Source organism: Melopsittacus undulatus, chromosome 11 (assembly GCF_012275295.1).
Source record: "Melopsittacus undulatus isolate bMelUnd1 chromosome 11, bMelUnd1.mat.Z, whole genome shotgun sequence".
Lineage (NCBI taxonomy): Eukaryota > Metazoa > Chordata > Aves > Psittaciformes > Psittaculidae > Melopsittacus > Melopsittacus undulatus.
In genome coordinates, this window is record NC_047537.1 from 18,913,922 (window position 1) to 18,941,094 (window position 27,173).

Consider the following 27,173-nt stretch of genomic DNA (forward strand, 5'->3'; position numbering starts at 1 on the left):
GGGAGCCAGCTCAGGGTGAAGGAGGTGGCTGGGGCTGGTGGGGAGGCAGGTTTCACACAGGCAGCCTCCTGCCACGGGAGCAGTTCTTCCCATCCGCACTGGAAGAGCACCCAATGCCACGGATGGAGGAGGCAGATTCAGTGTCTGACCCAGAAGGAGATGGAAGTTAACGCACTTGAGTTAGACAAAAACTAGAGAGGCTCATTCCAATGTGAAATGCTGACTGAAGCCATGCACCTGACCAGCAACTGCAAGATTAGATAAGAACTGAACTTGGTCCCACCCCGCATGTATTAATGGGAGCTCACTGGATGTCTGGGCTGTTCCAGCTCACGGGCATGATGTTCCCTTCACTGGGGTTCCTATTTGCTGCTCTCTCTATGGCAAGATGTGTCCCTGTGCAGCAGGTACCCAGCCGCAGCAAAGTCCTCCTGGTGTCCTTTGATGGCTTTCGATGGAACTACGACCAGGACGTGGACACCCACAACCTGGACGCTATGGCTGCAGAGGGGGTGAAGGCTCAGTACATGACTCCTGCCTTCGTCACCATCACCAGCCCGTGCCACTTCACACTACTGACCGGTGAGTGCCCCCAGCCCCAGGCACACGGCAGCGGTGCAGACTGGGGAAAGGCAGGTTTGAGGTTTGGATATCAGTGTAGGACATGAAGTCAAGCAGCCACCCAGCATCAGCAGCGCGAGAAGTTGTAGAATGGAGACCAGGCAACAGCTACTGCAGAAAGTAGAACTGAACCTGTATTTAGCACAGGTAAACAGCACCAGATGCTGTAGGAATTACGCAGCCACTACCTAGACCATGGTGGGAATTACAGAGGCCACCCCAACAGGGCTCACCCTAAGTTCTGCTTTAACAAGATATCAGGTTAACTCTTTTGCATAGATATACTCCTAATGTATGTGATTAGCAGGTCAAGCTCTGTGCCTGTCAGTTGTTACTGGATTTAGAGTCTCTACAGGTTGCTTCATTTCTCAGTGGCACCTCTGCTCATGCAGTCCTGTGCATAGTCTAGGGTCTTCTCTTGAAGCCTCCAGACAGCCTTTTTGTGTGTGAGACATTCCTCCATCCCATTTGGTCCCATCCAGAGGGACCTTGACAGGCTGGAGAGGTGGGCCCAGTTGGATGGGGCTTGGAGCAAGCTGCTCTAGTGGAAGGTGTCCCTGCCCAGAGCAGGGGATGGGAACTGGATGAGCTTTGAGGTCCCTTAGAACCCAAACCATTCCATGGTTCTGTGATTTCCTTCTCTTTTGTTCCAGGATAGCTGCAGTTAAAATTTAATTCTACTTCCCTATCTGCCAGAGCCACAAACAAGATTAAAGTACAATTGCAGCAGCCTGAGGCTTCCTTTGCTTTAAACACTAGTGCTGATCTTTGGCACAAATTAGCCTCTCCTGCAGTGTCCTCCCTTTGTTTTTATCAGTACACCTACACTATGTACATTATATAGGTGCCAAATATCGATAGCCTTTAATCCATGTACATATTTGAGTACAACACATGCTGCAACATTGCAAACACTCAAATCTAGTTACAAAGGCACCAACACAACATAACATTCCATACAATACTGTCCTAACCCTGATTCCCCACTCAGAGAATAAGGCAATAGCTGCAAAAGGGATAGAACTGAACCTATATTTATCAAAGGTAAATAGCACCAGCACAGCCCATAACCTCCTTCAATAAGATAAATTATTTTTGAGACAAGGGAGACGCTCTAAATGTAATCTTTCTGGACTTCAGTAATGTATTTGGTTCAGTGGCACATGGGAAATCATTAGTTAAGATGGAGAAGATGAAGATTCATACAAAATCTCTAATATGGGAGGTACAGAGCTACAGGGGAGAGGAGGGCAGGTGATGCTGAGAGGAGATTGTCAGGCTGCAGGGAGGGCAACAGGGGAATTCCTGAGGAATCGATTTCAGAGCCAATCTTATTTAAGATTTTAATTAATAACCTTGGCATAAAAGAGTGGAACATGCTAATGAAATCTGCTGATGGGAAAAGGCAGGGAGGCACTGTCAATATAAGGGAGGATGGGGATACAGTGCACAAGTAACTGCAGTCTTCAGGACCAGAATAATAATAGTAGCATGAAATACAGAGTGCAAGTCTGCCATTTCTAACGGGAGTTTCTACTGCATGCCCACCTCACAGGCTGTGAGCAGCAGAGAGAAAAACACCAAAGCCATTAGTGAGACACAGGGTAACAAGAAGCACCATCAATGCTGAGAAGGGCAGGTGCAATCATAGGCAGCACCAGCACCTTCAGGGGTGCTCGGGGTCCAGATGAGACCTGCCTGGCATCAACCCCTGATGTGAGGAGCAGGCACCCCCAAGCATTATTCCCTGCCCTGGGAACCCCACCTGGTACAAGGCATATGGGGAAGGAGGCTGAGGGAGAGCTGGGAGGGGAAGGAGAGGCAGAACTCCCCCCACTTGCAGTCTCACTCAGCCCATCTCTCCCCCCAGGGAGATACCTGGAGAACCACGGGGTGATCCACAACATGTGGTTCAACACCAGCACGGGTCAGAAGCTGCCCTACCACAGCACACAAGGAGTGGACAGCTGGTGGGACAACGGCAGCCTGCCCATCTGGATCACAGCACAGAGACAGGTAAGGTCAGCCCCTGCCTCGCACCCACTGCCCTGCATGACAGAGCCTCCTGCAGTAAAAGCTGCAGGCAAGCCCTCATCTCCAGTGGCCACGAGCTGACACCCCCTGCAAACAGCAGGTAATGAGACCTGCAGAAACTGGAAGCCCCAGACACCACAGGAATAATTACAATCATTCTATTAAAAACAGCAAAAAGTAATATTTTTGTTTCAGCTTTATTAAGACATTAATAAAACAGGTTATTCTTCTGCTGTTAAAGAAACCTCAGCCAACTCCCTAGGGAGGACCAGGAGCCAGGACTGCAGCAAGGATGTCCTAGACTCCCTTAGGCTTTGAACCTGGCTTCGGGGCAGGACCTGAGGCTTGGCTCAAGACATGTCTCTTTGCCTGTATTTACCTGCCAAATTGGCTCCACTGGTTTCAGGGTGAGCACTTACTGATTGGACTAAAACACCTGAACCTCCTCATGGCCCACAGCTGGGGGGTCCATGAGAGGTACAAACAGGTCACTGTGTCCAGTTATAGCCAGTGTTAACAATACAGTGAGACCAACAGACAGGAGTTCTGGGAAAGGCAGAACTTCCAATTAATCACTTTTAATTGGCAATGAGCAAGAAAACCTCATTAGAGGCAGATGTAGACATTAGGGGCTGAATGAACTAACCATATTAGTAGGTGGTAGCACTGATGGATGGAGATGACGCTGCTGAGTGAGCGCAGGTGAGTTTGTGCAATGTCTCCACTGACAGGGTTTAAAGACAGGCTCTATCTATTTCCCTGGAGGAAGAGCAAAGTACCAAGGGGAGGAAGTGAATATGAAGTTGGTGGAGCCCCTCCTGTTCAACTACAGCAATGAAACCAACTGGAGGCAGAATATCGACACTGTGATGGAATGGTTCACAGTGAACAACCTTGACTTCATAGCCCTCTACTTCGGTGAGCCGGACTCCACAGGGCACAAGTACGGCCCCGAATCCACACAGAGGAAAAACATGGTCAGGCAGGTGGACAGAACCATTGGTTACTTGAGGCAGCGCATTCGGGAGAGTGGCCTGGAATCAAACCTCAACCTGATCATCACATCTGATCACGGCATGGAGACTGTCATAAAGACCAATGAGATTCACATCCAGACCGTAGAGAACTTCACCTTCAAAGACATCCAGTTTGAGCTCTTAGATTATGGACCCAATGGGCTCCTGGTGCCAAAAGAAGGAAAATTAGAGCATGTGTACTCAGTCCTGAAAAATGCCCACCCAAACCTCCACGTGTACAAGAAAGCAGAATTCCCGAGGAGATTCCATTACGCCAACCACTCTCGGATTACCCCGCTCCTGCTGTACAGCGATCCTGGCTATGTGATCCATGGGGTAAGACATATGCATAGACACATCTTACTGTCTTGTGGGGATCTGCCTCTCTCCTCCTGTCCTTCTCATAGCACCCCAGTACTCACACTCCATTGATTCATCTCCCTGTAACCACATGGCAATTCCAGCTCTGTGTAAAGATCTTCTCTGTTCAGAAGACAAAGGTCCAAAAGTCTTGGAGCAGGACTTGCATAAACACAGAATATAAGTTGCAGGGTCCTCTCCTAACCTGTTATCAGGCCCAAAGGCAGCTTCCCCCTGCAAAGCTCCTCAATACACCAAAATTTGAATGCCCTGACATTTAGGGAGGGAACTTGCAAGATGTGATTGCACAAGAGCTGTGTTTGGGCAGCACCCTCCAGCTTCCAGACTTCCTCAGACTTCTGAAACTAAAGAAACTAGTGTTAAACCCAGTGTCTGGGAAACACGGGATGGAGGAGAGCACCTAGCTTGAGGCTGGGGATTTGGGCATTCACATCCTCCCTCTCCCTTTCAGAGGTACAAGGTCCAGTTCAACAAAGGTGAACATGGTTTTGACAACGAGGCCATGAACATGAAAACCATCTTCCGTGCCGTGGGACCGGCCTTCAAGCAGGGGCTGGTGGTGGAGCCCTTTGAAAGCGTCAATGTCTATGCCCTCCTCTGCCATCTGCTGGGCATCATCCCCGAGCCCCACGACGGCTCCTTGGAGCCCATCAAGGCCATGCTGCGTGAGTGGGGCCATGGCACCGGCCTGGTGTGTGAGCGGGGCACGGCACCGACCTGCTGTATGAGCGGGGCACGGCACCGACCTGTTGTGTGAGCGAGGCCATGGCACCGACCTGCTGTGTGAGCGGGGCACGGCACCGACCTGCTGTGTGAGGGGGGCCATGGCACCGACCTGCTGTATGAGCGGGGGTACGGCACCGACCTGCTGTATGAGCGGGTCACGGCACCGGCCACGCCGCCGGAGAGGAGCTGCGCCCGGGCTGTGCTGTGTGCGTGGGGCCGCGGGCACTCACGGACCCGTGCGCTGTGAGGCACCGGAGCGGGTCGGGGGCACCGGTCGCGCTCCACCGGGATTCCCGCGGGAACAGCGACCCCTGGCGGTGGCCGCCACCGCCGCGCTCGCCCCCGCAGAGCGGGCGGCTGCGGGTGCCGGTTCTCCGCACAAGCCGGTACGGGTGGGACGCGGCGCTGCCGCTCCCCTGGCCCCAGGGTAACGCTGACCCCCCTCCAGGTTCCAGTGCTCCTCTGCCGCTCGCACAGGACCTGCCGGTGGTGCTGGGGATCGCTCTGGTGCTGGGATGCTGGGGAGGAAAACGCTGATGCCCATCAGAGGTAACTGAGGTTGGGGACATCCAGAGGAGCCCCCGGGTGCTCCCACCCAGGCAGGCACCTGTCCCGCTCCTTTGTGGTTTGCACCTCTTTAAAACCACTCCCCACTCCCGGGGGCACAGCAGACCCTTTGCAACCCAACAGAGGGACTTTTACTGCCCGCGTTGGCCTTGACACCATCAGTCTGCTCCATGCCTTCACTGTGACTGGACAAGTAATTCCCAATCCCATCTTCAGCATGGCGCATTCCCAATGATACACACAGGCTGCATGCACCTGAAATCCGTATGCAGTGTTGTGCTCTCCTTCCTTGGCAGCCTCCAGCTTCTAGGCAGCTCTATCAGAGAAGATGAGGAAGGATGTGGATCATGAAGACAACCACTCCTGGTCTCAGATAACTGCAGAGTTCCCAAAACCTCCCCAAATGAGTGATTCATGCTCCTCACAAATGACTGAATCCCAGGGGAAATGCCTCTCCCAAGCTTTGGGGTGCTCACTGGGATATGCTGATGCCCAGTCTGACCTTGACAAGATCTGCGTTACCCCAGCATCTCCATCAGCTCAAGTTATCATAGAATCACAGACTTGTTTAAGTTGGAAGGGACCTTAAAGCTCATGCAGTTCCAATCCCCTGCCATGGGCAGACACACTTTCCACTAGAGCAGGTTGCTCCAAGCCCTGTCCAACCATTGTGGGTTGGACCATGGACAGTTAAAACATCCAAAGCACCTAAAGCAATTAAATGTATTTGTCTAAAACCCACCAGGAGCCTCCTGGAAACAACACTGGGCAAAGGCAGACTCCCAGCCTGGGAGCATCGAAGAGATCCCAAAGTCAATCAGTGCTTCCAGCTCCTGCCCCAAGAGCCCTGTGTGTCCTCGGCACTGCTCTGCCTGCCTTGCTATCCCTTACAGCTGTGGAGAAAAATGGGAAAAACCCACCTGCAGGATGCCCCATCCCAGCCCTGGTCCTGGCTCTTCCATAGGGCATTATGGGGGCAGTTCCCCAGACCCCATCCCAGAGGCTGAACCTCCCCAGCCCTGTGCCTCATCTCATGGGCTCGATAAACATCTGTTGCCATAGATACTTGCTCAGCGCCTTCCCGCATCGCCTTCACCAGCCCATGAAACAGGAGACGCGCTTGGGAAAACAGGAAGAAAATGTTTGGCTTGAAACCGTGCTGGGGGTGGGGGTCAGGCCTGCAGCACACATCGAGCCCAGCACAGAACCACGGCGAGGCTCGGAAAGGGGAGCACAGGGGCCAGGGCTGCAGATGCTATTGCCAATACAGAAATAATAATAGTGCAGCAACGGCCCTATAGAATCCCAGACTGGTTTGGGTTGGAAGGGACCTTAAAGCTCCCCCAGTTCCAGCCCCGCAGAGCTCATCACCTAATTTTGCCAGTCTCCATGTGCCAAAGCTCACTGGGTGCCCAGAGTCGGATGCAACTGGTACAGAGCAGGATGCTCACAGAGCTGGTCCCATCCTAGTTGATAGCCCCAGGCAAGTAACAAGGAGTTTGTAGTGATCAGCCAACCTCCTAACAGGAATCCTACCTGACAGCTGGGGTTTGCCTCAGCTGTGGATGGGAATTCAGCTCCGGATTCAGCAGGCAGTGCTCCAGTGAGACAGGGGACAGGAAAACCCCACTGGAGTAGGCACTGCTTCAGTTGAAGAACAAACCTGCTGTACTCCTGCCAGGAAGTTTCCTGTTGCCCACGAAATCACAGGTGTACCTTGGAGCAGCTCCTGCTGCTCGGAGCAGGGGGGGGGGGGGAACAGAAAGGGAGCTTTGAACAGGGCACTCCAAGATCTGTAGTCCAAAAGTATTTAGGGCCACACCGATGCAATAGTGGGTCAGTACCGGTGCACTACTGGTGCATTGTCGGCTATACCGGTGCAGTACCGGCAGCCGGCGGGCGAGGGCTCCCGAGCCGCGCTCTCCTGGGGAGAGCCCGGTACCGGCGGAGGGGGGTGGTGAGCATCACCCCACATTCTCCCCTCGCCCGGAGCCATCAGCTTCGGCCGGGTCCCTGTGCGAAGGCCCCGGTGGCTCCCACGGCAGAGCCCAGTCGCTCCTGCTGCACAGTCCAGGACCCACCTCGGGCAGCCGCTGGCCCCGGGGTGCTCCCGGCACTCGGCACCCATTGCAGCCCCGGGGCTGCACCAAGTGATGCCCTGGAGAGTCACATCACACACTCACTTCCACCTTCTGGTCCTTTCCTCCAGCACAGCCCGGGGATGCAGATGCTTCACATCCCAGGCTGGAGGGGTGAGACAGATCCTCCACCGTGGGGTGAGGATGTTTAGCCCCATAACCCCCCAGTTTCTGGAAGACACTGTCCAGTTTAAGGAAAGCCTTTAAGGCTTTAAAGCCTTACAAAGGCCTTAAGGGGCTTTCCCAGCCTTTCCTTTGCATCTCACACCTCATGCACTTTCACTGTGTCACATTTCCACCAAGCATTTTCCCAACCAGCAAAGCCCTGCCTGGCCCCTCTGGCAGACCCAGCACTGGTTTGTGCAGAGATTCCCACTCCATGGAATACTGCATCTTCCCCCGCCCTGCTGCCCCCAAATAATTCATTCCCCTCCCTGGGGCTGGGGGTCACACAGTAGGGAGAGCCCTGCTGTGTCTTGCAACCCAATTTGCTATGCATTTCCACACCATTTACTTCCCTTTCTTTTTCCTGCACTGGAAAGACGCTTGCTGCCCAGGGGTCCCAACTGCTCCAAGATGGTAAAGTAACCACAAACACACACGTATTTATTTATGGCACAGACACAGCTTGCAGGAAAACTGCTGCATCCTGAAATGCCTGGTCTGGGGGTAGCATGTGCCCCTACAATTCCCACTGCCACATGATGTTCTCTCTGGTGATCCCATCCCACACACTGCACAGCTCCATCCCACCTGCAGTGCACAAATGACACACAGATCCCTGTGCTTCAATTGGCTGCTGCCTTAGGAAAACAACCACCATTTGCCCACAGCAACATGGTCACTGTGGCCCCAGCATCATGCTCTGGAGCTGGGCACATCGCATGCACTTGACATCCCTTCAGAACCTCCCAGTGCTATGATCCCTCACTCAGGCAGCCCTGAGCTGGCAGTATGGGAGGGCAGCCCCTGATATGCTCCTTTTTCCTGTGGGGACCCAACACAAAGACAGATGTCCCATGAGATGGCCACACTCTTGAGCCCCCCTATGCCTCCCTGGCCACAGCCCATTGCTCTGGACACCCCAGGGAACAACTGTGTCACCCAGTGCTGGCATAAATCTCAATGGGATGTGCCCTCATTACTGTAGCCCTGCTCAATATGCCCACTCCAAACCCTGCAATGAAAACCCCAATTCTAACTGGAGGGTCTAATACTCAGGTGGACACCTTCCTCCAACAGCAGATCTCCCTCCTAGCAGCATAGCACAGGTTACACAGCATTCCTGGGATGTCCAGCATACCTGGGAAGTGCTACAAATCTTGTTCCACTGGATTAGTTCAGGGATTTGAGCCTGGCTTTTTTTTAGGACTCCAAAGGTTTTCTCCACAACTGCCAAGTTAACTGGCTCCCCTGTCACCTACCTCAGATGGAGTGGGGAACGTGGCAGCCAAGTTACCTATTGTCCCCAAGTTTCCCTGCATGGAAGCACAGAACTCAGCCCATCATCACTGACATGTGGAACCTCAGCAGCAATGGGCATCTTCTACTGCATCTCCCCAGGAGCTCTGCCCAGCAGCAGCAGGAAGCAGAGCTGGGCAGGAAGCACTCAGGGACAATTTCATATCTTTTCATCACTAAAACATCCTGCAATGGCACCAAGGAAGCTGGGCAGTGGGACCAGTACCTCCGGCATTGGAAGGGGGGGGCAGCAGCACTCACTTGGTCACTGCTGAGCCCAAGAGTAAATGATCTGAGCCACAATGCAACAACTCACAAGATCCGGACACAGAAACACACAATCACTGCCTGTCTGTGTAAACCTCCAAAGCCACGAGTTTGGTTTTTCCAAAGTCCACATCAATTTGTTTTCTTTCTTTTCCATTTTCTGAGAAAAAGTGAGATTTTTCATTTCACCACATGACTCCATTAAAGACATCAAATCTCAGGAAACCTGGGATCAGCCTGAGAAAGCAGAACTGACACAGCCTGGGCTCGGTGTGCTTTGTGTTAGAGGAAACACCCGCTCCGCCTCAGCCATCACATTCAGCTTTCAAACTACACAAAGTAATGGGCAGCTCCCAGCTGGGGAGAGCCGGCAGGAAGCAGGAGCCCACTACGGCCCATGTGCCCACTGCAACCTGTCTCCGTGAACCCCAGGGATGCAATGGGATTTCCAGCCCATGGAGCAGCACAGTCCTTTTCCACAACAGGGTTAAAAGGGGACTTGTGTCCCCGCTGACACAGGGGCATAAAAAAAACCATGGGGTGTTGCTGGAGAGGAACCACTCAGGCTGGGCACGAATAGTGGGGATAAAGCTGCTGAAACAGCCCCAGGCCAGGCACCAGCCCTGAGCACAAGCTCTGTCCTCAAAGAGACCCCAATGTCAGGCAGAGAACTGAGTCCCCCTGCTCACACCACCTCTTCCTCCTTGCTCCAGGAAGGACGAGATGAGCTATTCTACTCCTGTATCCTCATGGGAGCTCATGAATGCCAGTACCCACTCGACATTACCCAAATCGGGCATCATCTCCCAGTGGTGCTCATCCCAGCACCAGCATCCAGACCCCAGCCAGCCCCACACGCTCGGTATGGCTGCTCCAGGAGCTGCCATGAAAGGTGGTGCGCCCGCATGCTGCTTGTGTACGCAGAAGGAAGGTCGCCCACGGGTTTTCACTGACATTAAGACACACTGCACACAAAGAGCAGGGCTGATGGAAGGTGAATTAACTCCAAAGGGAAAGCACAGCACAGGGTTACATTTCCAAATCACCTTTGGGTAACAAAATGCTTCCAACATTTCTTCTGGTCAGCGAACAGCAGCAGTAATTGCAAAAGGAAAACAATAAAGAAGGATAGTGCCCGACCTCAGATAATTACCTGGTGTTGAGCAGCACCCCAGGGACACACCAGGGACACCCACTGCCCTGCAAACCCCAAGGCAGCCCCACTACAGTACCCAAGCTACCGTTCCCCCTCCATCATTCCAGGGGTCCCCAGCAGTGACATCTTTGCCTCCAGCCTGGAGCTCACAGCACTTGCCTAACCCCGGCATCGCTTACCGGAGATGGTGCTGCCCAGGTTCCACGTGAGGCCCCGCACGTAGGACACCCCATCGCCATCCAGGTCCCTCTCAGCCCCGGGCCACCACAGCCACCGTGACGCCGCCGGCACACCGGCCGCTCACTCCCCGCTGGCTCCGGCACGGTTAACGGCGGGCTGCGGGCCGGCGACTGCCAACTCCCCGAGGTGCTGACTCATCTTCTTCCATGCACCATATTTCATCGCTCCACGCCCACCGCGCACAACCGCCGGGTAGCAGCTCCTCACGCTGCCTCGCACGCCCCGGTGGCGTGCGGGGCTGCGGCGGGGTCACCGCCGCGGCACGTTCAGTAGCACGGCTCAGTTTTTGCCAGTATAGCTTGATTCACCGGCACGGCTTGGGTTGGTAACACAGCTCCGTTTGCCGGCACCGCTTGGCTCATTAGCCCGGTTCGGCAGTGGGGAAGGATAATGGGGTCAAGCCACCGCTGTCTCCAAGCCCGGGTCTGACCCGGCGAGATGGTGTTACCGGTACCGCCACCCCCCACGGAAACACGCTTTATTATATTGCAGCCCACAACCAGAACCAGACCCCGAATCAGAACCGAACCAGAACCCGAACCAGAGCCCGGCCACAGCCGCCTGCTGCTGCTCGGCGGGGACCAGCAGGGACTGCCCCCGCCCCCGGGCTGCTCTCCCCACAGCAGCTGGGTCCCCGGGAGAGATCCTCGGCTGCGGGAGCGGGACCCCCCCGGGCCCTCCCGGTCACCACCGGCACAAAGCCCCGGTCCCCCCCGCCCCATTGTCCCGCTCCGCCCGCGCGCGCAGGAAGAGGAGGGGTCGCGCGCAGACAATGCCTCCCCCCCTTTTGCCCCCACCGCCACCATCAAGCCCCGCCCCCCGCTTCCCATTGGCCAGTGGGGAATTTGGGGAGCCCCCCCCAAACTACACGCCCCCCTCCCTCCCGCTGCCGGGGGGCGCGCACGCGGCGATGGGGGGGGGGGGGCAGCGAGGCAGGAGCGCGCGCGCGTGGCCGCCATCGGGGGCGCGCTCGGGGGCTCCCCTTGTGTGTGTGTGTGCGTGCGGGTCCGGGGCCATGGAGGAGCTGAGCAGCGTGGGAGAGCAGGTCTTCGCCGCCGAGTGCATCCTCAGCAAGCGGCTCCGCAAGGTGGGACCCGCCGCAGACCCCCTCCCGCAGCAGCCCCCCCCCCCCCCCCCCCCCCCGCCGCCTCTAACGCGCCTCTCCCCATCTCTCTCCTCTCCGCAGGGCAAGCTGGAGTACCTGGTCAAGTGGCGGGGCTGGTCCTCCAAGTGAGCGGGGCTGCGCGGTGGGGGCTGCGCGGATCGGTGCGCGGCCGCGGGTGCCGCCCGCGCGGCCGCTTTTGTTCGGGTCGCGCCGCTCCTTTTGTTTACAAATAAGCGCGGCCGCGGCCCGGCCCTCCCGCCGCCGCGTGGGGCTCCGGTCGCCCCCAGGCCCCTTCCCCACACCGGGCCGGGCCGGGACCCCCCCCCCGTTACCGGCGAGCCCCGCGCCCCCCTCCCTTCTGCTGCCACCGGAGCTCCCCTGGGACGCGCGGGGCTCGCTCATCCCCTCGGCGGCGTGGCCGCCCCCTCCCCGACCTCCTTCCCCCGCGGCAGTACCGGTGCGGGGATGCTCCGGTCCCAGCAGTACCGGGCACACGGAGGGCCCGGCTGTCCTTGGGTGAACTTCCCGGTTCTGGGCCGGTAACGGAGCGGGGGGGACCCCAGGTCCCTGCTCTCACCCAGCCCCTGGTCGTGTGTTACAGGCACAACAGCTGGGAGCCCGAGGAGAACATCCTGGATCCAAGACTCCTCCTGGCTTTCCAAAAGAAGTGAGCGAACTCTAAATATTTCTAAGGGAACGATAAAGTCAATTAACTTCTAATTGGCTGCGCGTGCAGTGGAAGTTGTGGAAACAACAGCCCGGAGCTCGGCCCGTGCCTTTTGTGGCACGGCCCTTTTGTTCACCCCCTGAAATCACAGCCCAGGTCTACCCAGCACGGCTCGGGCTGGGCAGACCCTGCGGATCCGCAGCCCCAGGGCTGGGTTTGCACTGCCTGCACAGCAGGGACACGATGATGCCACAGAGGACTTTGGCTCCCGGTCCTGGTCCAATGATGGGGACCTCAGTGCGGATTGCAGGACTGGGGGCTTAGACAGCACAAAGTGCATTCATGGAGGGCACTTGTGAGAGGGAAAGGAGGTAACAGTGGGAGAAAATGGTGTCCTCTGCCCAGAAGCACAGTTGTTCTGCAGCTATTTCACAGCAGGGCTCAGGCATGGAGGTAGGAAGGTAGCCAGCTGGCTGTGGTAATCACAGTGCTGCCAAATATTTTGGCTCTATGTTAATAAAAAAATGAGAAAGTTTATGATAGGATTTAATTATAATTTGTTTCTGGGTCCATTTTTCAAGAACAATCTGGTGGACAGTGCAGACAGCATGGTGCTTAACTAGCTGTAAGTAGTGCAGCTTAACAGTGTCCTTAACCAGAGATACAAAGTGGCGTAGTGCCCTGAAAACACTCTTGCGCGGCATCACATCCATGATCCAACCCTTCCCTTGGCCTGTGCCAGCCCCACAGGGTGCATGATCCAGGTGCCATGTTGGGAAGTTTAGCTTCCCAAAGCCCTGGGTTTCCAAGTTCTTAGGGCTCTTTGACTGCACTTGAGCATGGTGTGCCTATAAGAACATGGGTTCAAGTGAGTGATGTGCTGGGAGCCTGTAGGATCATGTGTTGGAATGAGTTAAGGACACTACCCAGGTGCTGGAATGGGACCTGAACCTTCAGCATCCCCAGCAAGGGAGGGTTTCATGACAGAAGAAAGAGAGGAACCAGGCTGGTTTGGGACAGTTTTTTCTCCCCTGCAAACATTGTCCTCCATCATTGTTTCTTCAGGGAGCACGAGAAAGAAGTGCAGAATCGGAAGAGAGGCAAACGGCCCAGGGGCAGGCCCAGGAAACATGTGGTGAGTCTCAGTGCTTGTGGAAATCCACAGCCATGATGGTGCTGGAGGGCACCAGCACAGCACAGGGTGGTGGGTGCTTGGGCTCCAGAGGGTGATGAGGACACAGTGATGCCAGTAGGGGCTTTGGAGACTGCAGTGATGGGTAGGGGGGTGAGGATGCCTGCAAGGAGGATGTCCCCTCATCCCTGCAATGGTGGAGAAGGAGAAATAAATGTTCCCTGGGTCCCACTTGGTATTTAAGCCTAGTTCGCTTTGCCCTGTGCGCTCCTCAACTCCGTTCATGACAGAGGATGAACAGATCAGCCAACATGGAGAAAGAATCCGTATGTGCCTGGGGCACCCAGACAGGCAACACTGAACAATTTGCAATGTCCATAGCAGCTCTTCAGGAATTTGTGTTAACTTTCCCTGTCTCCATTGCTTTGCAGGAACCAGAGATGCCTGTAAAAACTAAGTCAAGTAGCTCCTCTTCCTCCACATCCTCCTCTTCCTCCTCCTCTGATGAAGAGGATGAAAGTGACCTGGAAGCAAAGAGAGGTTCCCGCAGCAGAGAGACTCATCCAGTACCGCAGAAGAAAGCTCAGATCCTGGTGGCAAAGCCTGAACTGAAGGACAGCTCCAGGAAGAAGCGTGGACGAAAACCTCTTCCCCCGGAGCAGAAAGCAGCTCGAAGGACCGTGAACCTGACAAAGGTGCTGAAAACATCCCGGAAGGAGGTGGGCAGCAGCAACAAGCTGATGGGGAAGCTGCAGCCCCAGCACGGCACACAGGGCTCGGGCATGGCTCTGCTGAAGGACCCGCCAGGCACCTTGGCTGGGCTTAGCTCAGGGGGGTCATCAGCAGAAAACCTGCCCAACATGATGAAGAGCGGCTCCACCAGCCCAAACCGAGCCATCAGCTGGCAGAGCTCCATTGTGCACTACATGAACAGGATGTCCCAAAGCCAGAACTCAGCCGAGAGCTCGCCCCTGGGTAGGCTGGCGCTCAAGGCGCAAGCAGCCAGTAAAAGCGGCTTAGGGCTGGACTTAAAAATGAGGAACCAGAAAGCATCTGGAGAGCTTGGGCTGAGCACGCAGGGACCCAAGAGTGCCAAGGCTCTGAGCAGCAGCGCTGGAGGGGACCAGAAGTCAGGGTTTGCTGCAGGAAGCCAAGCTCTGCACAATGGCAGTAAGATGCCTACAAGCTCATCTGGCTCCGGGTCCCAGCCGGCCTCCAGCCAGGAGCTGAATCTCCAGGCTCTAAACCTCCAGAGTGTCAAAAACGGGCCAAGTGTGGCCGGTGGGAGCAGCGTCCCCCGTCACCTCTGCGCTGCCATGTCCAAAGGTGCCACTGGTGGCACAGCTGCAAGTGCCGGTGCTGGTGGTGTGAAAGGCAGCACAGCGGGTGCTGGGTTGAATGCTGCCAGCTCGGGTGGGGACAGCAGCAAGAGCAAGAAGCAAACACACCGGGCAGGAGACAGGGACTTGGCCAAAGGCAGTGCAGCCAGCACACAGGATGGGCACACGGCCGCGGAGAGCCGCAAACCAGCAGCACTGTCCGAAATGAGCACAGGTGATGAGAGCAGCTCGGATTCAGACCAGGATTCGGCTTCCTTCCCAGGTGTGGGTCAGAACATGTCTGTCTCCATCCAGACCAGTCAGGACTGGAAACCCACCCGCAGCCTGATCGAGCACGTCTTTGTCACTGATGTCACTGCCAATCTGATCACGGTGACGGTCAAGGAATCCCCCACCAGTGTTGGGTTTTTCAACCTACGGCAATACTGAGCCCAGGAGCATCAGAGGAGGAAGAGGGTCCTTCAGCCTCCCTCCACTTTGCCCAGCTCTTCCATCAGGGTTTTTCTTTCTTCAAGTGAACACAGAGACTTGCTGGGACTCATGTCCAGAGAAGCTTGAGAAAGACTCAGTGAAACCTGCTCAGAGCTGCCAGCAGGTCAATGGATCCCTCCCGGCTTCTCCCCATCCTCACCTGGAGCAGCATCTGGAGCTGATGATGCTGCTCTCCAGGAGCAGGGGCACTGGTGCTACCGGGGCTACCAGGCTGGCAAGTTTTGAGCCAGGTTTCACTGAATGTGGGTTCCTTTGCTTTAGACCTTGAAACAGCTCCCCAGCAGCAGGAAACGGGCCAGGCTTCTAATTGGGAGAGCAAGAGGAGATCCTTTTCTTTCCTCTGGGCTCCCCGTGTATCTGCCCATGAGCCGTGGTGAGTTGCAGGTCAATCCAAACGAGGCAGCTGCTGCTCCCAGCCCTGGGGCCAGCTGCATCCGGGGGTTTTTCAGGGTACACTCAGCCCAGCCACCCCCCTGGGCCAGGTCACTTCCAATGATGAAGTCCATGACGTTCCTGTTGTGGTTTCCAGCTAATAGGGAAATATTGTTTACATTTTTTAGTAAGGAAAAATCCTGTTTTTGTCTTTGAGGGAGAGAAATAAACCCCATCGAGGGAAGGCTGAGCCCCGGGTGCCACCGGCAGCGGGTGTCAAAGGGATGCTGTTAGCAGGTACTTCTTTACTGCCTGCGGTCCTACCCTGGGAGCCAGTGAGAGCTGCTGACTTCTTCACAGTGACTTGATTTCAGAGGAGCTGCTTGAGGAGCTTCTCATGGGTGGGTTGGAACAGGTGGAAGGGGAAGGAAAGGAGAAGGGGTAGGGAGCAGGCAGTGGGTACCTGAGGCTGTTGTTCCCCCAGGAGATGGAGACCCTGCAGCAGCCATTCACCTTTGTCTTGCCATCCTGTGCCAGCAGCTGGGTATTCATTTTGGCTCATGATTGCAACCAATAGTGGCTTTTTATGAAGGTTTTTTTCCCTACTGTAGATTCCTCATATAAGCCAAAATTAGCAGCAGTAATTCAGGCAGAGTTTAGTAGCACTCAAGGTCATTTTTGTTCTGCTATGGCTGAACTCTGTTCTCGGAGGAGATAAAAAGCTTGAACAAGGTTAGGAGGTGCCTCCAAAGGGCTTCCCACCAGTGCCAGGGCTCCCCACGTGCTCAGGGCATCTTGCTTTGCCACAGGCAGGGACATTCACAGGGTTATCACACACAGGAGTGCAGAGATGAATAGACCAAACTGCAGGTACAGGTAATCCTGCCCCCCCCACACACAGCAGTTGCATTTGCTGTGGTGGAACTGCAATTCTCAGGTGAAATGGAAATGCCAGCACTGACTGCGTGTGCTGCCTGGATCTTCAAGAGATGGATGGTTGCATGGATGGATGGAGGAATGGTACCAAGCAATTGCCACAGCCTTTGCTGGATCAGTCTCCAGTGCTCCACAGACACTATCCCTTAGCTTTTGTATTCAATCCCCAGATGTCCCATTGGTCATGGCTTTGAAGTTGTTGTGTTATGGTGCCAGGGATCTGTCAGGAATGGGTGCAGTTCCTGTGCCGTGCATTGCTCTGCAAGGCAAAGGGCCAAGAGGAGAGGAGGGAGCATTGTCCATGGATGAGGCTCACAAGGATGGAGTTTCCATTGACCTCCAGAACGCCAATATGTCACAGTCTGTGCTGTTGACCTTCTAGTCTTTAACTTTGCCAAATGAGCTGCCGTTGCTTTGAAGAGTCCAAGGAAGCGTTAACCTGCATCAGCAGAACCAGGTTCTCCAGCATGGTCTCTGCTGGGTGGGCTTTTGTGTTCAGGATACGAGTGCTTTTGGAGAAGAACCAAGTAATCTGGGAGCACAGAGTAAGGCTCTTCCCCACACACCAAATATTTGCTACTTGGCCTTTGCAAATCCAAACTGAACAATGATGTGCCTTTCGGACCGTCCTTATCTCAGCCTGGTCTGTGACACCGGTCCCACAACAGGTTTGTGCCTATGCAAAGTGAGATGGTCACAGGGTCCTAGTGGTGCCCCATCCCAGTGAGATGCCCAGAGCTGGGGCATGCCCACCAAGAGCAATAGGACATGGGGCTGATGTCCGTAATGGTGAAGAAGCATGTGTAGATGCTTCATGAAGGGGTCAGGCACCAAGCATCCATGGAGGAGCTGTGGTAGTGGGTGCTGTGCTGGCTGCACACTGGCTCCAAGGTGCTCACCTGCATTTCCTGGTGTGGGAAATGGTGTGCTCCTGCCTCCTGGATGGGCAAAGGGTGGCTGGTTCTGGGCTTGTACCCAGGGGAACATCCCGACAGCGAGCAGCTTTCCTCCATCACCCACCCTTCCCCAGCGTGTCCCCTCCCATAGCAGCAGGACTCTGCTGTCACCACTTGCTATTGTGCCTTTTACTCACCAGCAGTTCAATTCCAAAGGTCTAAGGATGGTGAACGTGATAATCCAGATGGTTTTCCGACCTTCGCCTCCTTCCACGTTCTTCCCCTCCTGGCCTCTCATCTCAGGCTCCCAGCTTGCCCAGCTGTGCTGCTGTGTCTGAATGCTGGAGTTTGCCTCTCAAAGGCACATTATGTGAGTGATTTACTGTAATCTTTTGTGGCCAGGGGTTGAAAGCTGCTGCAGACCCTGTTCACCATTCTGACCATTAGTATTCAAGGTCTACCTTATTTTTCCTTTCCTCTCTTCCCCCCCCCCCCCCCCCCTCATTTTATGTTTGCTGCTATGGGTTGGAGAGCTCAGCCATGTGTCACACAGCCAATTAAAGGTTTGTCACTTGTCATTTTCTAAGGGCTTTCCAATGTGGAAAGTCCTGCAGTATTTGTATATTGAATGGATATTTTCTCTAGGCATAATCTGGTTAAGCAGACTTGTTGTTTTCCATTGGACTGGAAGAGGTGGCCAATTCAGCCATCTTCCCTAGAAACTTAGTCTATTTTTATATATATATTTTGTACCAAAAAAAAACTGGAGCTTGTGGAAGGATGGAGACAGTTTAGAGGGTTCAGTTTGTGTGGAGCTCCTGGGCTGGGTGTGAAGGATCCAGAGCCAGCAAGAAGGTTTTTTACGGAAAGAAATTGAGGAATGGGTGAAAACAAACAACTGTTCTTGTAACTTGTGCCAGTCACTGCTCTGATTTGTATGTTTTAATTAAAGGGAGAGCCAAATCACTCCTGTATGACAGTTATAATTGCTTTAAACTACAGCTGTTTGTTTGCTTTTCTTGCCAGAGAACAAAAGTTGGAGATGTTATTACCCTGGGAAAGGGAAAGGGCTCTGTGGAGCGGGATGGGTGTGGGGCTGCTGTGGTGACTGCTCCAGGCCAAAGACCCCCAGCGGGATTGCCACTGCCTTGAGGCTCCTGCACCCCCCCGGGGAACCACGTTCCGCGAGGCTGACGGGAATCGGGGACACCCCCTATGCTCCCATTCCCGGGTTCCGCCCCCCTGCCCAGCTCTTACCGGGCGGTGATGAAGGGTCCGTCGGGCCCCGCCGCATCCGGAGCTGTGCCCAGGGCGAGGGGAGCCACCGATCACCCCCCACCTGCGGGACCGAGGCCGGCCCGGGGAGGGCGCTGCGCGGCCGCAGGCGGCTCCGGGTCTCGCCGTCGGGGGAGAGGGGAGCCCTGCGGGAGGTGCGGGGGCGCCCGGCACGGGGGGAGTCTGCTCCTGCGGGTGCGTCCGTGGCTCCGCCAGCCGGTGCCCCCACCCCGTCCGTCCCCCTCCCTCCCCGCCCGCCCCGCCGGGCCCGTGTGAAAGCCCCCCCGCGGGGCCGGGAGAAAGGCGCCATTGTCCAGCCCTGCTCCCGCTCCTCCGCGACGCTCATTTTCCGCGCCCAGCCGCTGACAGCTCCCACGGTGCCGGGTCCGCGCCTTGCGCCGGCGGAGCAGAAAAAGGAGGTTAATGAGGACACAGCTTTAACCCCCCCAAACCCACCTCGCGCCGCTCCGCTCCCCTCCGCGGCATGTTTGAATACAAAGGCTGGGCCCGTCCCACCCCCGCCCCGTCGGAAGGGCAGAGCGGCGGCCTCAGGACCCGGTCACCCTTGCCCGCCGTGCAACTGTAGCTCCGGGGCTGTTCCCAGCACCGCAGGACCCGCGGGAGTGACTCGGACTCCATCACCGCCCAGTCTGGTCCTGGCCCACCTGTGCCCCAGGGAAGGTGGGGCCTCCCGCTCCATCGGGCCCCACCACACGATGGTCCGAAGCCACCCTCTCGCCCCAGGGCCACAAAGGGAAGACAAACACGTTTCTATTTACAAAGTATATATTTAAACTCACATAAAAAGCAGGTCTCATACGGACATTCACAGCTGGCAGAAGACACGTAGTTAAGCTTCACTTCAGAGACTGAGATTTAGCCAAATTGGGTTTTTATACAAGTCTTGGATTTAAATAGTTCACACACACACACATCCCCACGCACACACACTCAGTATATACGTTGCTATATACATACACACATATACACCCACAAGTATGTTTTGCCCCATATACATGTGTGTCACGACACACACGTACAGGCAGGATAAAACCATGTCCTGGCTGGGCAGAAGTGTGGCTCTGGGCTCTTCTGCAAGAGGAGCAATCCTCCAGCCTCAGACATGGCAGTGGGAGGAGGGGCAGCTCAGTCCCATCACCATCCCTCCAACAAGACACATGTCCCATGTGAGCTGCCCCAGCACCAGCACCAAAACGAGCACATTGGTTCTGCGTACAATCAGTTTAAAATCTCAGTTTTTACAAAATATGCCTTAAAAAAAGGAACGAAACAAAACCTTAAAAAAATAAAAAACAACATAGAACTCAGAGACATGCTCCCTCTGCACAGCCAATTCAGCATTCTCCCACTAGACCATCCAACAGAGATCCCACAAGAAGGCAATCAAGCAAGATGAGCCCAAAGGCAAAAGACTGCTCCTCTTCCCAGCCCTTTCCTGGCTCATCAGGTTCCCTGTGCTGTCACCCCATAGAGCTCTGCACCAAGAACCTTCTGGAGCTCAGCTGGAGCAGGGATGAGGAGGGACAAGGGTGACCTGACCCAACATCAACTTGTGCTTTCCAACCCTGAGCAATGCTCGGAGCAAGGACAGGGACACCCACTGCACCTCAACCAAAATCACAGCCTGGGCCAGGGTCCTGCTCCCCATCCAGGCCAGTCTGCAATGGAGCCAGGTAAGCAGGAGGGAGCAGAGCAGGGGACGCAGCCCCCTGATCCCCCCATGGCCACCACTCAACCTGGCTGGGCAGCCACCCAGCACCACAAACCTGCCAGTCTGGGGAGAAAACCAGCCTGGTCCAGGAAGCCTGGAGAAAACAGAGGCAAAGGAACCAGAGCCAGGCCCAGAGTCAGCTGTGCACGCACGGGAATATTTCGCCTCTCGGCTATTGTTTAACTAGCATAAGAAAAGGGAAATATTTATTGTCTCTGAATGCATAAAGGTGGCTCTGGGATTTGTCAGAGATGTGGGTATTATAACACACTTGAACTGGAGCCTTCCAGCAGTCTGCAGTGAACTGTGTTTGGGAATAAAAACCAAAGAACATTAAAATCATCCACTTTCTATAGTGGGATAAAGCATCTAAATACGGGCAGCGACATGCTACCCTCCCCAGCCCCTCCGGCATGCCAGGAATGTAAACAGAGGGGGTTTGGGGTTTCTTTTTTGAAGTGGGTGGGGGAACAGAATCAAGCGACCAGACAAAATGAAAACAGATTCTCAGCTCAGTCCCATCTCCCACAACTGCTACGACAACTCTATTAAAGTGCATTTCAGTACCACCCCACTCCGGATCCTCACACACAGGAACCTCCTCTGCCTTGGCAAGAAAAGGTGATTCAAGTTAATACTCTGCTAGAACAGTCTGAGCCTTTTTATGGATTTCTGCTTTTCCCCACCCCGACTTTTTAGCAACATCCCTTTTTTTTCCTCTCCACATCAGCCTGGAAACGTCCCCTCCCCAACAATACTGGAAATTCAAGTGCTTACTTCAGCTGTCAGGGCAACAGTTCTGGACACAGCACACACTTGATTGTACAAGCAACACCTTATATCACAATCAAGAAACCAGGGCACTCCGCCCTCGGAGGGAGCAACACGTCCCCCTGCACCATCCATAGCATCACACAAAAAAAGAAGAGTTTAAAAAACCAACCCAGGACATAATTCGCTATGAACATGGTTATGTACACGGGCTCCTGCGAGAGAGGCGTGAACTCCGTTAGTTCTCAGTTTTATTGTCCTTTCTAAGAGCAACTGAGCAGTCACTGTTGTCTCCATTTAAATAAAACAACTCAGAGTTGAAATATATATAGATATATATATATAAGCATTTTTTTCTTAAATAACATATTTACATCTAATAGAAAATATAACTCTAGAGATAATCTTTCCAACGAAATGTAAGACGTAAAAAAACCCAAAAGAATAAAGGAGTTAATGAATTTAGGACAGTTTCTAAATCCTCTCCGAGACAAAAAACAAAGAAAAAAAAACCAAACAAAAAGAAAAATTAAAAAAAAAATAAAAAAAGGCCCACCAAGCTCTACCCAAGCTTTTGTCTGGATCTGACCAAAGAAAACCCCAGCACCACCTCCAACAAATTCATCGCTTCTCCTTAAAGAATCCTTGGTCCGTGCTGCTCTCCTTGATGGTGACGGTCAAAAAGTTAGAGGTCACATCAGTTACCACCACCTTCTCCAGGTTGTTGAGCGAGGGGCTCCAGGACTCCTCCTCAGGGTCCCCTAGGATCCTGGAGACAGGGATCCTGGCGATGAGGGAGGGCCTCCCCGCCTGGCCCCCCATGCCATCCCGGTACAGGCTGCCCACGGAGCCCGGACTCACCGCGCCGTGCAGGAGCTTGGGCCCGCCGGGGTCCAGCCCCCCCTGCCCCTTGGGGTCCAGAAAGTCTGCACGGTGCTTGGCCAGCCGCGGGGGGTAGCTCTCAGCAGCACCCAGCTTGGTGCCCACCTCGGCTCGGTTGGGGCCGGGCAAGGTGCCAGAGAGGTCGGGGTCCTGCCGCCGGGCCAACTGGATGACGCTGTGTCCCGAGCTGAACTTGGTGCCTGCTGCTGCCTCCTCTATCTTCCTGGTCTTCAGGTAGTCCCCCACCTTGTCCCCCGGATCCCCCAGTTTCCTCTTGGAAGCATCCAGAGTCTCTGCCAGGTCCTTGTAAAGCTCCTTCCTGGGCTTCGGGCCTCTCTTTTTTGGGGTCTCCCCGGGTTTCTCCTCCACACGGATCACCCTGTCCCGGATACTGTCTCCCTTAGGGGTGCTGGTGCTGGAGCTGCCCTGCGTAGCCAAAGCTATGTTTCTCAGTCCTTCCCTAGCGCGGGATGTGGAGCCCAGCTCCTGGGGAGACCTGCCGGGATACGGCACCCGGATCCCTCTGGAAGAGTCGCTGCGGAATTCATAGGTTTTGGCTTTTGCTTTCGCCTGGGCCTGCAAAGGATAAATCAACGGGTGACTTTATTATCCTGCCATCCAACTGTGTAATTACAACTTACAAGACAAGAGGCTGCCTTTGGTGAGGAGGATCCTCCACTGGGGCTGAGGGGATCCTGCTCCCCATCGCAGCATGCAGCTGGCACACATGGGGTTCCAACCTCCTTACCTTCAGCAGAAAGGTTTTGGGCTTGGGACCTCGCTTTTTGGGCCCATATAGCTCCATTTCTCGCTCCCTAGAGGTGTTAAAAAAACCAAAGCTTCAATTCAGCATAGCTACAAGACAGCAACATATTTACAAGCGCAAGGGCTGCAGTGAGCAAAAGGCCTTGTACCTCTCCTCGAAGGCTGCGAGCAGACGGGCGTCCAAGATGTTCTCCTCAGGCTCCCAAGTACTGTACCTGTGCACGCAGCGCAGAAAGAGGGGCATAAATAAATTAAATTGAAAATACGGGGTACAAATAAGGGGCCACCCCCCCGTTCCCGGAGCCCTCGGACCCGGACTTACTTCTGCGACCAACCCTTCCATTTGACCAGATACTCCATACGCCCCTGTGGATGCAAAGAGAGAGGTGAGAGGAATGAAACGAACCCGCACGGAGGCAAAACGGCGACGGGCGCCCGCAACAAAGCTCCCGCCCGCAGTTCCACGCGTGGGGCGGGAGGGAGGGGACGGGAGGAGCGGGGCGGGAGGCGGAGGGGAAGGGGGGGGCACGACGAAAAGATGCGAGGCTGATTAGAATCAGGAAGGAGCGGAGGGCGGCAGCGGGGCCGCCCGGGCATGCGGCGCGGAGAAAGAGCCGCCCCCAGCGGGCGCCCAGCCGCAACCGGGCCGCGGCGGCGGGGCCGGGGCCGGGGGTCGGCGGTGCGGGGTGCGGGGGTGCCCCGCGGCGCCGGGGGAGGCACCTACTTTGCGGATGCGGCGCTTGAGCAGGGCCTCGGCCGCGAAGACGCGCTCCCCGACGGCCGAGAGCTCCATGTTTACGCGGCCGCTCGCAGCACACAGGCAGCCGCCAGCGCAGCCCAGACCATAATACTCCGCCCGCTGACGTCAGCGCCGCGGCCGCCCGCCCCCCCCCGGTCCCCCCCGCACTTGTTGCTGGCGGAGCCGGGTGGAATATTCCGCCCGCGCCTCATTGGCTCTCGCCGCGGCCCCGCCCCCCGACGTGCGCCGCGTCCCGATGAGCGCGGGGCGGGGCCGGCGGCGGGGGCGCGCGGGGCGGGCGGGGCGGGCAGGAGGACACGCCCCCTTCCCCCGCGCGCGCGGGACACGCCCCCTCCCCGCAGCCCTGCCGCTCCCGGGGATCGGGGGGGGGGGGAACCCGGTGCGGGGAAGAGGATCCGGGATGGGGGTGGGGAGTGGAACACAAAGACACGGCCCCCACCCCCGGGGAGGGAGCAGGCGCTGCCACTGCCGCCCGCAGAGCCGGTGCGGGGCGGGACATGGAGCGGGTACACCGGGACACACACACACCGTGGGCCGCACCCCTGCGCTCTGCGGCCCGGCCCGGCCCTGCGGGCGGTGTGCGGACAAAGGGGACGGTGTCAGGAGTGGGAGCGCTCCCGCACAACCGTCCCTGCCCGGGAACGGCGGCGAGTGTCCGTCCACGGCGACAGCAGACAGCACCGGCAGAGCGGGGATCAGCCGACCCCGGTTTCTCCGCTCCGGTTCCGCTCCCCCGGGAGGCCGAGGGTGCACCGGGGCCAGAGGAGAAAAAAGCCCCACACGGGATCCGGTGTCACTCCCCTCGCTGTGTTACCCCTCAGCAAAATGAGATGAGGGAGCGGATGCCAACGCGGGGCAGGTAGCTGGTACAGGGACCTGCCTACCCCCCCTTCACCTCCTCCCTTCGCCGTACCGCGTCCCGCTCGGGAGCCATCGCTGTCTCCCACCGCGAGTCCGTCCCCGAGGAGACCACGGGAATCTGCGACACACGTGTCAGAGCCACAGGGAACGGGTCCAGCCTCCGGGGGAGCAGAAGACCCAAGCGACCTATTCCCCGCCCGAAGCCGGGCAAGATCCCGAACTGGGGTATGGTCAGGAGAGCCCCGGTCCGCCGAGGGACACAGTTCCCGCTCCTGGAGCTGTCCCGTGCGTGGGAGCCGCAGTACCAAGGCCCGGTGCAGAGCGGGCTTCAGCCGCCGTGTCCACGCAGGATGAGGCCAGGTGAAGTCTCCCCTAAGCCGCTCACACACCTTCTCCGCGGCACTCCTGCGTTAAGCACCTCGAAACCGCCGTGCTCAAGCGTGGGGGATTCCACGGTGAGCGTGGCCCCTAGGATCCGGTTGCTCCTGTTTCCCCGTGATGAGACCGTGGCTCCCCCCGCCTGGGGCTCTTCTTTGGAGGCGTTTTGCCGTGGGGGGGGAAGCCGGGTCACTCGTGGCTGCGCGACCACGTCCCCTGTGAGCCTGCCCAGTGCAGGGGCTGCGAAGCACTTGCCTTCCGCCGGCCTGAGACCCCACCGGGGGAAAGCACCAGCACCGGGCTACACCGGGACTGGCAGCGGGGACCGGCAGGCACAGGCGTTGTCCCCGTCCCGAAGATCGTTGTGTCCTGGAGCTCCTGCCCGGTCCCGCCACACCAGCGGCCATGGACCTCCAATGGAGTCACGGAAACTGCGGTTCCCTTGCGCTGGGGGGGACCCGGGTGGGAGCCTCCACGGGGTACTCGCTGGGCTCAGAGCCTCCGCTCCCTCCGCCGCTGGCGAAGCTGAAGCTGCACTCACCGGAGGAGGAGGGACATCCCCCCCGCGTTTCTCCCGGCGCGGCGTTGGGGCGGGGGGGGCTCTCCCTAGCGAACAACGTCCCGGAGAGATTTTCGTTAATATCGAATTAATCGTTATTAATTAAGGTCGGTCTCGGAGTGTCTCGCGAATGGAAGGAGACGCAGTGGCCGAGTCCCGATACTGGGATGATGCCGCGCAAAAAAGCGATACTGTGGCAACGGGAGGGAGGCCCGGCCCGGGGGGTGAGGATCGTCTTCCAGTGCCCGTGCGGCAGCCTCGTCCGCTACTCGGAGCTCCGAGGGGGCAGCGCCCATCCCCGTGTCCGTGGGGTGCCGCAGCCGGTGGAAACGGGTGTTTGCCCTCCACCTTCGCTGCCGGTGTCCCGGTACTGGTGAAAAGCACAGTCCCGGAGCCGACGCTCCCCACACTGAAGCCGTGACGAGCATCGGAACTGCCGACTGAGCAGCCGCCCACCATCCACGCGTGGGGAGGCAGAGCGGAGCGGCCCCGGTTCTCGCCGCCGCCAGTGCGTGCACCAGCCGCGGGAGCAGCTCCGTCTCCAGCGGTGACCGGCGCGGGATGCACGCGTGGTCTTGTGCTTGGTCCCCTGTTTCTGTGGTGGTGGGGGGGGTGTGGCAAACGAGAACGGCGCGGGGGAAGCAGCGAGGAGATGCTGCCGGTGCGTAGGGGTCCGGAGGGAGCCCACGGGCCGTGGGCCAGCCAGGGCCGGGGCTGCGGCCACGAATGGGAGTCTTGGCCCCGAAGGAGAAGCGGGACGGAGCAGCCCCGGCGCAGCGGGACGAGACAGCGGCAGAGGGACCGTTCCGGCTCCCCAAGGCAATTCCCCCCGCTGCCGGCGGGGACTCAGGGATCCCGTTCTCCGGGGGCCGGAGGCGCTGACGGGACCCCCGCCCGCCCTCCTGGGTCACCGGGCGCAGGAGCGGAGCCCGGACACCGGCCGCCCTCCGCGCTCCCGGGGTCAACGGCAGAAGCTGCCCGGGAGCCCACGGGGTCTCAGCCGGGGGGGGGCCTGTCGCCTCTGACCCTCCCCCCCACGCCACAGGCCCCGACAATGCCCCGGTAGACCCGGGGCTCGGCGGGAACTCGGAGACGATTCCGGCCCGGCGGGGGCGTGTGCGGCAGCGGAGAGCCCCGTGTTCCGTCCATCTGACCCCATATCCGCTCCTCGGTCGCCGGGTCTCCGCTACCCCTGCCCGTACTCGTGCGATGAGCCTCTCGGCTGTCAGCGAGTCCCCGCGGGTTACAGCGTCCCGCTCCCTCCTCGTTACTTGGTGAGCTGGGGCTGCCACTGCTGCGGGGTTTGCAACGAAACCGGGGGGCTGCTGCCCCTCCCGGGACCGCGCCTGGGGCAGCGGGGCGAGCACGCGTGTCCGAGCGCGGAGGAGAGGCGGGGTGCAGCGGGATCCTACCCAAATATCGTCGCTATTGATCCCTGAGGCTTCTGTCCGCTTTGAAGACCGTGCTTTGGAAGCTGCTCCGCCCCACGAACACCCGCGCCCGGGACTGCCATCAACCAGCCCAGCTCTCTGGCCGGCCCGGTTCCTGGGCAGCAAAGGATGCCGGTGTCGGTAGCAGACACGTTCACGCCACGGTCGCGCTCCCCCGTGTCCTTTTCTCGTGGCAAACTGAGGATGGCCCCA

General features: G+C 57.1%; 3 protein-coding genes across 4 annotated transcripts; 2 read left to right on the forward strand and 1 right to left on the reverse strand.

The window, feature by feature from the left end:
• Positions 1–311: 311 nt before the first annotated feature.
• On the forward strand, positions 312–5,315 carry ENPP7 (ectonucleotide pyrophosphatase/phosphodiesterase 7). The gene is made up of 5 exons (XM_034067780.1): positions 312–582; positions 2,492–2,637; positions 3,387–4,007; positions 4,504–4,717; positions 5,227–5,315. Exons 1-5 carry the CDS (start codon positions 312–314, stop codon positions 5,313–5,315), a joined length of 1,341 nt encoding a protein of 446 aa, XP_033923671.1.
• Positions 5,316–11,577: 6,262 nt separating this feature from the next.
• Positions 11,578–18,014, forward strand: CBX2 (chromobox 2). Its single transcript, XM_034067957.1, has 5 exons — positions 11,578–11,694; positions 11,794–11,837; positions 12,314–12,379; positions 13,445–13,514; positions 13,943–18,014. Exons 1-5 carry the CDS (start codon positions 11,623–11,625, stop codon positions 15,278–15,280), a joined length of 1,590 nt encoding a protein of 529 aa, XP_033923848.1. The 5' UTR covers positions 11,578–11,622; the 3' UTR covers positions 15,281–18,014.
• Positions 18,015–21,262: 3,248 nt separating this feature from the next.
• CBX8 (chromobox 8) lies at positions 21,263–23,815 on the reverse strand. 2 transcript variants are annotated; one of them, XM_034067622.1, is made up of 5 exons: positions 23,697–23,815; positions 23,295–23,338; positions 23,122–23,187; positions 22,956–23,022; positions 21,263–22,783 (listed from the first exon to the last, which is right to left on the reverse strand). In XM_034067622.1, exons 1-5 carry the CDS (start codon positions 23,763–23,765, stop codon positions 21,947–21,949), a joined length of 1,083 nt encoding a protein of 360 aa, XP_033923513.1. In that variant the 5' UTR covers positions 23,766–23,815; the 3' UTR covers positions 21,263–21,946. The 2 variants fall into 2 exon arrangements, with proteins under 2 accessions (XP_033923513.1, XP_033923512.1); XM_034067621.1 differs by having other exon boundaries at positions 22,956–23,046; positions 23,697–23,810.
• Between the last annotated feature and the right edge of the window lie 3,358 nt (positions 23,816–27,173).

Coding starts and splice junctions, on each gene's coding strand:
- ENPP7 (XM_034067780.1), top strand. CDS start 312: ATGTCTGGGCTGTTCCAGCTCACGGGCATGATGTTCCCTTCACTGGGG. Junction 4,008..4,503: donor CTGGCTATGTGATCCATGGG/GTAAGACATATG, acceptor TCTCCCTTTCAG/AGGTACAAGGTCCAGTTCAA. Junction 4,718..5,226: donor GCCCATCAAGGCCATGCTGC/GTGAGTGGGGCC, acceptor ACCCCCCTCCAG/GTTCCAGTGCTCCTCTGCCG.
- CBX2 (XM_034067957.1), top strand. CDS start 11,623: ATGGAGGAGCTGAGCAGCGTGGGAGAGCAGGTCTTCGCCGCCGAGTGC. Junction 11,695..11,793: donor TCAGCAAGCGGCTCCGCAAG/GTGGGACCCGCC, acceptor TCCTCTCCGCAG/GGCAAGCTGGAGTACCTGGT. Junction 11,838..12,313: donor TGGCGGGGCTGGTCCTCCAA/GTGAGCGGGGCT, acceptor CGTGTGTTACAG/GCACAACAGCTGGGAGCCCG.
- CBX8 (XM_034067621.1), bottom strand. CDS start 23,765: ATGGAGCTCTCGGCCGTCGGGGAGCGCGTCTTCGCGGCCGAGGCCCTG. Junction 23,339..23,696: donor TCAAGCGCCGCATCCGCAAA/GTAGGTGCCTCC, acceptor TTGCATCCACAG/GGGCGTATGGAGTATCTGGT. Junction 22,784..22,955: donor CCAAAACCTTTCTGCTGAAG/GTAAGGAGGTTG, acceptor TATCCTTTGCAG/GCCCAGGCGAAAGCAAAAGC.